Genomic DNA, 10,894 nt, shown 5'->3' on the forward strand with positions numbered 1-10,894 from the left:
TACCAAACTCATTACTGCCTTGTCTTGATGTCGCCTGTAGACAGTTCCAGATGAGTTGTCCAAGTTAGTCGTCTACATGAAGAGTATCCATTTCAATGATCTTGCATCTGCACAAAGGGAACAGAAGTGCTACATGATGTCATCGCTTAACGAATCCAAGGCTAAGAAAGTCTCAACGGCAGGAGGTGTTTCCATCGCTGCACGCTTTCATATCCTGTTCATAATTTTAAACACCTTGCACCTGTGAAAGCCCTTCCATAGCTATCAAAGGTAGAATAAGTCATGGTAAAAATAGAATGCTACTCCAAATCCATGGCATATTATTGGCATAGAACGAACAGAACATTCATCATGACGGACATGTCCAGATTAATATCCGTAGGTGGATGCGGGTAAGGGGGAGGTTGGGTTCAGGGAGGTCAAGACTCCCACCTCCATTCTTTTCAGGAAAACATACAATACAACTTAACTTACTGCCTAACAAATGTTACCATAACTTACCATGACTCTGTCTAAACCAGGACAGATTGTTAAAGTATGGTTGCAGGCAGGTACTGTGTGTACGCTGCTTTACAGTTCAGAATGTTTGAACTAGTACTGAATGAGAAACACAAATCCAGAATTTGTATTCGAATGAAGGCGACAGAAAAAGCAAATAAACATGTTTTTGCAGCCTCAAAGATTGTTATAATAATCCGGAGGTTGCAAGTTACGTTTTCGTTTTCTTTCTTCACAACCACACCAATAATATTCATCGTCTCTTGCAACTGTAACCCTGTGGCCACAACATCAGCTTGAGCTTTTGACTATACCGATCCGAGGGTGAAGCTGATGACAAGACAGCATTCTTTTATTCCCTTTAAGGTGCTGACTTTGTGAGTTACACGAGGAACAACATTGTCCGGATCTACCCTTTGCAGACGAGGATCGATTCATCCAATTACAATCCGGTAGATCTATGGAACTATGGCTGCCAGATGGGTGAGTATCCAGTTTTTCACTCGCCTGTTCAAAGAACAGAGAGCTATAGCGATACCCCCGGCGTGAGCATCAGCGTCAGCATCAGCGTGAGTGTGAAAATGTTAAAGTTTTTGGTGCAAGTTATTTAGAACCTTGCCATTCATTAATATGTGTACTAGAATGCTGATATTTGGTATGGAGGTTCCGTTGGGGTATACCATTGATGTTGTGAAGTTTAAATTAAAAAATAATTTCAAATGTTTTAAATTTTTGACCTGTTTTGAACTTAACTTTTTTGTAGCAAATCAACGTTAAAGTTTTTGGTGCAGGTTATTTTTTAGAAGCTTGCCATTCATTTAATGTGTACTGGGATGCTGATATTTGGCATGGAGGTTCCTTTGGGGTATATTATTGGTGTAGTGAAGTTGAAATTAAAAAATTATTTCAAATGTTTTAAATTTTTGACCTGTTTTGAACTTAACTTTTTTGTAGCACATCAACGTTAAAGTTTTTGGTGCAAGTTATTTTTTAGAAGCTTGCCATTCATTTAATATGTGTACTTGGATGCTGATATTTGGCATGGAGGTTACTTTGGGGTATACCATTGATGTTGTGAAGTTTAAATTAAAAAATAATTTCAAATGTTTTAAATTTTTGACCTGTTTTGAACTTAACTTTTTGTAGCACATCAACGTTAAAGTTTTTGGTGCAAATTATTTTTTAGAAGCTTGCCATTCATTTAATATGTGTACTAGGATGCTGATATATGGCATGAAGGTTCCTTTGGGATATACTATTGGTGTAGTGAAGTTGAAATTAACAAATGATTTTAAATGTTTTTAAAATTTCAACCTAAGATGGTGTCAAAGCAACCCAATGCTCGCCTGTTTATACTAGACGCTTGCCATTCATTTAATATGTGTACTAGTTTACTGATTACAATATAAAATACATATATTGCTTTAAAATTATTTGGATCAGACTTCACTGCGATGCTTTATAAAAAATATAATTAGACTAGTCTTTTAAAAACGATACATGTATAAACAGGCGAGCATTGGGTGGCTTTGACACCAACTCTCTGGTGTCACTAAACATCAGGGTTTGATAGAAAGTGCTCAACTTCCCCAAAAAGTCCCATTTCTTTTTCGTTATCAATATAATGAACATTGTATTCATTACAGAATATTACTTAAAAAATATATTTTTAAGTTTTTGGAGTTTAAGTTAAAAAAAAAATTTAAGTAGTAAACTATATCTGCATGAGAGCAGATATATTGGACATTGGGTGGTTCAAAGACAGAGCAAACGGATATCCATTGTTTTTTCAAATTAACTGCAATTCCCAACTGCGAGGAAGTTTGTTCTGCCGGTTATTAATGGAGAATTATGTTTGTGGGAGCTGGTAGGATAGCATACACCTAGACACTAGAGGGTAATGCACACTTGACTTTGAGCTGTCTTGACTGTGTTTGAATCTCGACTCAGTTATAAACTGTCACCCTGGTGTTTTGCAGGCAGGGCCATTCATCAATGTGTGTGTGCCGTTAATCGGTTGGATATCAAGCCTGATGACACATCTTCCAGGTGTGGTCATTGGTCGTTAAAGATTCCACGGTGTCATTCGTGAAGAGTATGCGGTGTTATCGCCGGCACGGGCACACTGTACAAATTACAAAATCCTACACAAATAAATGTAAATTGAATGTCTTGTGACAGAGTGGTGACCCATCCAGGATTGGTTTCAGCCTTGAAACTTTTTCTAAACTTTGCGTGAATGCCCCCAAAGCTCTGTCAAGAATAAGGGGCCTCCATTATTGTTAAGTTTGTGGTGTGTATGTGTATATATATATATATATATATATATATATATATATATATATATATATATATATATATATATATATATATATATATATATATATATATATATATATATGAAGTGGAAAGTAGAAACTTAGCCAGGATAGAATCTACATATTTTAATGGCTCCAGTTATTCCCATCTTATTGTGGGGGTCAGCTGTGCATTTTTCTCTCACTGCTTTCATAAACAATCCAGCTGACCAGGTCTGATGTTCCACTGAATGTGGCAGGAATTTGCCATTTGTTCAGGTATTAACTCGCTTCCTCCTTTTTTTTTGTATATACTGTCGAGGCTCGTATGAGAGCTAACGTACAGAATGTACAACAAGGGGAGCAGGAGACAAGGAAAAATAGTGTGGAACAGACACATGATGAGATCTGCGGAAGGGAGAGGGATGGGGCACGCTACACAGAGTAAACAAGATGGGCATGACAGGGACTTTCAGGAAGGAAAGCAGGTAATTTGAAGGAGGTGGGTTTGGGGTGGATTAGCGATGGTAGAAAAGATCGAGGTTTTGGATGGGGGAAGATATGAGATGGTGGTGAACAGCTGTTTTGAAGACCTGGAGGGAAGAGTGGGATTGAAGAGAGTGTGGGAGTTTGTTCCAAAGGCGGGAAAAAACGAGGAATGAAAGAGTGAAGATGAGAAGTGATTCTTGATTTTGGTGGTTTTACCAATAGGGGGTTGCTGGCGGACCTTGAGCGGCCTGCGGGATTATCGGGGGGGGGGGGTGGACATATCGCAGACAGAGCAAGGGGGGCAAGGCCGGAAAGGAGATGGTAGAAGACAGAAAGACCACCGATCTGCCTTCGGTGAGAGCGTGAGAGACCCAAAAATTCAGACTCATCGTGGGAGATATCAATGATCCTAAATGCCTTGCTTTCCACAGCGTGAAGCCGAGAAAGGTGAGAGGCAGGAGCACCAGCCCAGATGGGAGAGGAATATTCCATCAGGCTGCGGAAGAATGATTTGTTTGTGGTCAGAAGCTCAGGTGTGCCAGGGAATAGAAGGACTTTGCTAGATGGGGGGTTCCAAACGGTCCTTTTGGAGAGACACATTGAGAGTGTGAGATTTGTCAGGATTGAAAGATGTGTTCCACATGTTGGACTACTTTGTGATTTTATCCGGATCTGCAGAGAGAGAAGCTGCTGCTTGCCAGTCTGAGGGATGACCGATGGTACGGCAGAGGGAGGGGTCATCAGCAAAGAGATAAAGAGGATTTTCTGGAGAGTGAAAGAGATCATAGATGAAAACCAGAAAAAGAACAGGGCTCAGAACGCTGCCTTGAGGAACTCCATCCTTGATAGGAAGAGGGGATGAGAAAACTCCATTAAAGGCAACACATTGGGACAGGAGAGGAAGTCTGCGTGCCATGAGTGGATATGTCCTTGGATACCGTAGGAAAAGAGTTTGGTGAGCAGGGCAGAGTGCCAGACTGTGTCAAAAGCACGCGATATGTCTAGGGAGATGGCTCTGATTTTATGTCTGGCATTGAGGATCTCCAACCATTGTTGGGAGAGAAGCAGCTGCATATCCAGGGTAAAGCGACCTGGTCTGAATCCAAATTGATGATCTATTGACGCTGTGGCAAATGACCATTGCTGGTGGATGGCTCCTCGGGACAGCACACACATTGATCTCTCGCTTTTTTTTGTTTTTTTGTATACCTTGGTCGAGGCTCGTATGAGAGCTAACACACAACTCACAGCAAGGAGGCATGAGACAAGAGGGGCGGCAGTGGAAGGGACAAAGCAGTGGGGAACAGACACATTAGGTGAACTGTGGAAGGGAGAGGGATGGGGATGGGACGGGGAACATGGCGAAGAGAAGATGGACATAACAGGGACTTTCAGGAAGGAAAGCAGGAGAATTGAAGGAAGTGGGCTTGGGTGGATTATCGGGGGTAGAAAAGATCGACGATTTGGATGGGGGAAGATAAGAGGTGGTGGTGAACAGCTGTTTTGAAAGCCTGGAGGGAAGAATGGGAAAGAATAGAGTGAGGAAGTTTATTCCAAAGCGGGAAAAAAGAGGAATGAAAGAGTGAAGATGGGCAGTGATTCGTGATTTTGGTAGTTTTACCAGAAGGGGGTTGTTGGAGGACCTTGAGCGCCCTGTGGAAATGTGGTGGGGACAAATCGCAGAGAGAGCAGGGGGGGCAAGGCTGGAGAGGAGTCGGTCGAAGACAGAAAGACCACCGACCAACCTGCGGTGATTGAGTGAGAGGCCCAAAGACTCAGCTTCATTGCGGGAGATGCCGATGATCTTAAATGCCCTGGTTTCGACAGCGTGAAGCCAAGAAAGGTGGGAGGCAGGAGCACCAGCCCAGAGGGGAGAGCAGTACTCCATCAGGCTACGGACAAAAGCTTTGTAAGTGGTCAGGAGCTCAAGAGGGCTGAGGAAGGACTTTGCACGACGGAGGATTCCCAATCGGCGACTGGCTTTTGAGGCGAGGTTGGAAATGTGACTTTCCCAGGAAAGGTCATGGCAGATAGTGAGACCCAGAAGCTTGAAAGAAAAGACTTCTTCCAGAGGATTGTTGAGAAAGTGGATGGGGGGGTTATGTAAACGGTCCTTTCGAAGATACATAGTGAGAGTGTGAGATTTGTCTGGATTGAAAGACATGTTCCACGTGTTGGACCAGTTTGTGATTTTATCCAGATCTGCAGTGAGCGAAGAAGCTGCTGCTTGCCGGTCTGAGGGATGACAGATGGTACGGCAGAGGGTGGAGTCGTCGGCAAAGAGAAATAGAGGATTTTCCAGAGAGTCCGAGAGATCATTGATGAAAACCAGAAAAAGAACAGGGTCCAGAACGCTACCTTGAGGAACTCCAGCCTGCACAGGAAGAGGGGATGAAAGAACTCCATTTAGGGCCACACGTTGACTGCGTCAGGAGAGGAAGTCTGCGAGCCATGAGTGGAGATGGCCTTGAATACCATGGGAAGAGAGTTTGGTGAGTAGGGAAGGGAGCCAGACTGTGTCAAAAGCACGTGATATGTCCAGGGATACGGCTCGGATTTCCTGTCTGGCATTGAGGACCTCCATCCATTGATGGAAGAGCAGAAGCAGCATATCCAGGGTAGAGTGACCTTGTCTGAAACCAAATTGATGATTGGAAATCAAGCCATTGGAGAAGAGGAAGGATTTCATGTCTGAAGCGATGATGGATTCCATCACCTTGCTGATGATTGGGAGAAGGCTGATTGGTCTGTAGTTATAGGGATCTGTTTTTGCACCTTTTTATGCAGGGCAGTGATGTTAGCAGATTTCCAAGCAGATGGCAGATGACCTTGGGCAAATGAGAGGGTGAATAGAACAGAGAGAGGGTGAGCAAGAGCAGAAGAGCAGGCTTTGAGGACACGTGGGTTGATGCCGTCTGGACCGGTTGCAGAATCTGACTCGAGGTTTGAAAGCAAGCTCTCCACCTTGTCAGGAGAAAAGGAGACAGAGTCCAGGGACAGTTGGGTGCGACTGGGTAAAGTGGGTAGAGAAAGTGATGGGTTTAGGACACAAGATTTAGCTGCAAACACCGAGTTTAGACATTCAGCTTTATCACGTGTGGAATCAGCAGTGCGGCCATTTGAGGTAAGGGAGGGATGGAGGGGGAACATACACCAGAAACAGATTTGATTTGATTAAATGATTTCTTCATGAAGAGCTCCAAGATGACCTTGTGCAACTCGGTCGAAAGCAAGCTGGACAGTCTTCGATGGAGTATTGAGCAAAAGATGATGCTGAGTATTTTTTCCTATTGACGTAGATAATTCATATCATCACTGCCCCCCTTCTTATTTCCTCCCCATTCCTATAGTGGCTCTGAACTTCCAAACCGCAGGGATTCCCATGGATATTAATCGTGGATTTTTCCGGAACAATGGGCGCTGTGGTTATGTTCTCAAGCCAACTTTCATGACTGATAGCCACTGCAATTTTTCTCCAAACCAACCGACATTCTCCGGCACAAAGGGTGTCGAACTTGGCGTAAAGGTCAGTGCTATTGCATAATTTAACTTGGTTATAACTTTCCTTTTGCTTTTTACCTGGAAAAGGTGTGATGACCGAGGCTGCGGTTTGCACAGCGCGAATCATCATTTGCTAGTTATATTATTTCTCCTGAGTTTAATTCTCATTTTCAAAGATCAACTTTATATGGCAATGTGTATATTTTTTGTGAAAGAAGGAAATACATATCAGGCGGCATTGATTTTTTTTCCATTATGAACGAGTGACAATAAGTACATTTTCAAAACAGATGACAATGAGAGAACAATGAAAAATTGCAGAGAAAGCCGTTTGTAATTCACGCTACCTTTATCGATATGTGTTTCGATTTTAGAGGATAAATGCAAATAAATGTTTTAAACCTTATTTATTTATTTGTTTACATATTATAAAGTTTGGTATTTTTGCAATTATTATAATGAAGTTTAGTTATAATTAAGCAAATTGATTTGTGACTTCTTTTCCAAAATGACGTGTGTGTTTGCTTCCTCAATAGGTCATAAGTGCACAAAACATTCCATTTTCCCGTGGTGACATCGTGGTGAGGGCTGAGGTGCATGGAGTAACTGACGACAACTACACCAGTGAGACTGTCCCCGTGGAGAATAAATGTGTGTAATTTTCTGAATGTGAGATTAAATTGTGTGTGTGTGTGTGTGTGTGTGTGTGTGTGTGTGTGTGTGTGTGTGTGTGTGTGTGTGTGTGTGTGTGTGTGTGTGTGTGTGTGTGTGTGTACACATATCCTTATTTTTCATTCCACTCTTTTTGTAATCATCATTGGAAGAGCAAAACCTTTTGTTGCATAATATTTCACTCTATCTTTACATTCAATTCATCAGAGCTTTCAATAACTTGTTTATGTCCCCTTTTGGCTCTGATAAGCATGTGATTGAGAGACAGAAGGAAATGGACGAGTTTGGGAATTTCATTGTCTTGATATATTTGATAAATAAATATGGAAGACTTTTTCAATTTTTTTTTTTCAAACAGGCTATAACCCAACGTGGAACGAGGTGTTATACTTCACCATCAAAGTGCCCGAGCTGGCTATACTCCGACTCGTCGTAGAAGGAAGAGCTTTTATAATTGGGAGAACATTGTTGGGCCAGGTCACCTTGCCATTCACATCTGTTAAAACAGGTAACACACCAAATTCATAACCACATAACATTTTGCAAGCCACATCAACTGCACCCTCATCACCAGTTGAAGAGTGTCGGACAGGATGTAATGTATCATCATGTGTAAGGCCCCCATCCCGCAGTGCAAATGATTAGTGATAGAAAATGTACACATTGAGAATTATAATCCCATGGATAGCCAGCTTAAGGCTAAATTTGTACAAGGTGATGCCAAGCAGATTATGTCATGCCATGCTCTGAACCCTTCTAAACCCTCATCGGTTTTAATAAAAAACAATTACCTAATTTATGCCTCCAAGGATAATTATCGGTCTAAAAGGCAAATCAGGAAATATGGCAGAAACTAAACCCATATGCAGCCTTTGGGAAATAATTTATTATTTCATTATATTTACACAAAACAGATGGCACGAAATCCCGAAAACAAAGACAAAATAAACTGGAGAGTTCATAGAACATCATCCTTTGCGCACATGTGATCGACACGAATTAGGAGCCAAAGTACTGTAAAACGGCAAAACTGTCTTCCTATTCATGTTCCCATTTGTGTTCACAATATGACATTCGATTTAAGTAAGTTGTTCCTTGATGATAAACTGATAAGACCTCGATCATAAACTCAAAGTTCTTGGTCATTCGGAATGCAATGGCCACCAATTCTGCTCAGATCTGCACGCTCAACCTTTTGTTTTTGACCTTGATTTTTGCATTTCGAATGAATAAAAGGCGCTGTGCGTGCACGCCTGCATCAGTCCGTCAGCCAGTGGTTGGACGGTTTGCCTGACTCCGACCACAATTTCAAACTGAAAAATTATACAACTGCCATGTTGGTGCTTCCTGCTATCCGAAGGCAAAGACATCTTCGGAGATGTCATATTCACAATCGCCATGCCCTCCTTATAAGTTTGTCCTTTATTGTAAAACGACTAAAGTGAGAGTTTTTTTTTAATTTTTGAGATGATAGGCATCGCGGACCTTGAGAAGATAGGCAGCGGTCTGTTGTCTGTACATTGCCAAAATAACCATGTGACATTCTCTCTTTGACAGCAGAGATTATGCATGTTCTTGCTATTATTTCTGACTATTTTCTCTAAAATGACTTGACCAGGGACCATAAAACCCATGTCTTTGTCCGAGGTCTTCTGGGAATGTCACGACATTGTGAAAGAAAACATCCGTCATTATTTACTTTTAACAATGTGTAGATATGTATCAGGAAGAAGATAATTGGTTTATAACAGCCACAATAAGCCTGCTCATGGTCACTTGAGAGTTGCAATGCCACGGGGTTTTCACATGTATCGCAGGAGTGTGATTTGGTCAGGTGACTTTGATGGGTTTCTGTAAAGTCAGTGATCGCATGATAGGGGAGGGGAAAGTATTAAATATTCCGGTTTCAATGTGGGAATGCATGTTTGCTTTTATGAGCAGGAGAAGGGTGAGGAGGAGAGGACAGAGTTCGGGTTGGGAGGGGGGAAAAGCAAAGAATGGACAGGTATGACTGGAGGTTGAGGCTTTGGGGCGCGGGGGGGAGGTGTAAGCACTTTCAGTGGGGGGAGTTGAGAAGTTGTGGTGGGGGTGGGGAGGAGTTTGAAGGCTTGGAACAGGCAGGGGATTTAATGCCTTCAGGTTGGGGAGGGAGGGTGAGGACTTGGGGTTTGTGAGAGGGTGGGGAGAGTTGAGGACTTGAAGTCACATTTTACATTGCACGGATGTTCCATGCGTCCCTGCCAGTACAACTCAAACTTTGCTATTTGGGAATTGTATTTTGGACTGTGAACATTTTCAATCTTAATTTTTCAATTTGCAATTTCAACTGTGGAAATGAACTCAGGGCCTGGAAGACCTGTTGTGATGATACTGTACAAAAAATACCATTTTCTCATCCATCCATCGCGACCATACTCTGTAGAAAGCGTCATTGCTGCCAAAGCAGTCTCCTGGGCCATTGGGAACAATCCTGGACAGGTCACCACTCCCACACAGGATACTCAATTGGTTCAATCATCCCAGCAAGCTGGTACTTGGTACTCATTTTGCCAACCTCAGAAGGATGACAGACTGAGTCAAGCTCACCTGATAATTCAAAAACCAAGCAGGATTTGAACTCAGGACCCTCAGATACCAAGCCCACTACCCTAACGATTAAGCCAACACCAGGTATATTTTCTCATGGAAACCTGCATACAGCATTATGTTGGTTAAGTAGTAGTTTTTCCTCAAAATCCCTTGATGTTGGTTATTAAGTTTTTATATGAAATGCTAGTATTGCTATGGGTTCCGTCGTACAACGCAAATATCGTTCACTACAAACAAGCTACACTCTGTAGGCTAAGCAGAGGAAGAAACGGAAGTTAGACAAATAAATAATGTGACTATCTAAATGATCTTCATGACCTGTTTAAGTGGTTGAGTGTTCTCCCAATACTGGATGGAACACAGCACATTCATATTTTGTCCTTTTGTCTCTGCAGGTTTTCGTCATGCTCATTTGTTGGATAAAGATGGCTATCCACTCCTGGGATGCACTCTCTTCCTTTACATCTGGTATCATTCCAGAATCACTGTTTAGCAACGAATATGGAGGAAAAAAGGACAAATATAAATCAACATACAGGTTATCATCACACAAGTCTCATGGAGTCATGGATTAAATTGGAACAACAACATCCATGTTCAAAATTGCCTAACTGTATCATCTTCTGAACACGGTGAATAAAATTATTACAATGAATCAGGCTAAAATTGTGTGTGTGTGTGTGTGTGTGTGTGTGTGTGTGTGTGTGTGTGTGTGTGTGTGTGTGTGTGTGTGTGTGTGTGTGTGTGTGTGTGTGTGTGTGTGTTTAGAAATGGTGAGTGGAGGGATTTGTGAGGTTGCGTGAGAGATAGGAGGGATGGAGGAGAATCATCTCTTGAATCTCTATGTT

General features: G+C 42.1%; 1 protein-coding gene across 1 annotated transcript in view; it reads left to right on the forward strand.

The window, feature by feature from the left end:
• LOC147029758 (1-phosphatidylinositol 4,5-bisphosphate phosphodiesterase delta-4-like) overlaps positions 1-10,669 on the forward strand; it is a 31,877-nt gene extending 21,208 nt beyond the window's left edge. Inside the window, exons 7-12 of the mRNA XM_085872086.1 lie at positions 41-185; positions 865-981; positions 6,635-6,810; positions 7,322-7,436; positions 7,816-7,965; positions 10,442-10,669. Of these exons, the coding sequence (XP_085728212.1) occupies positions 41-185; positions 865-981; positions 6,635-6,810; positions 7,322-7,436; positions 7,816-7,965; positions 10,442-10,539 (801 nt within the window). The 3' untranslated portion in view covers positions 10,540-10,669. The remainder of the gene's footprint in view (positions 1-40; positions 186-864; positions 982-6,634; positions 6,811-7,321; positions 7,437-7,815; positions 7,966-10,441) is intronic.
• The last annotated feature ends 225 nt before the right edge of the window (positions 10,670-10,894 follow it).

This window comes from Eptatretus burgeri, chromosome 3 (genome assembly GCF_056783735.1).
Source record: "Eptatretus burgeri isolate ZD-2024b chromosome 3, Ebu_testis_v1, whole genome shotgun sequence".
In the NCBI taxonomy this organism is placed as follows: Eukaryota; Metazoa; Chordata; class Myxini; order Myxiniformes; family Myxinidae; genus Eptatretus; species Eptatretus burgeri.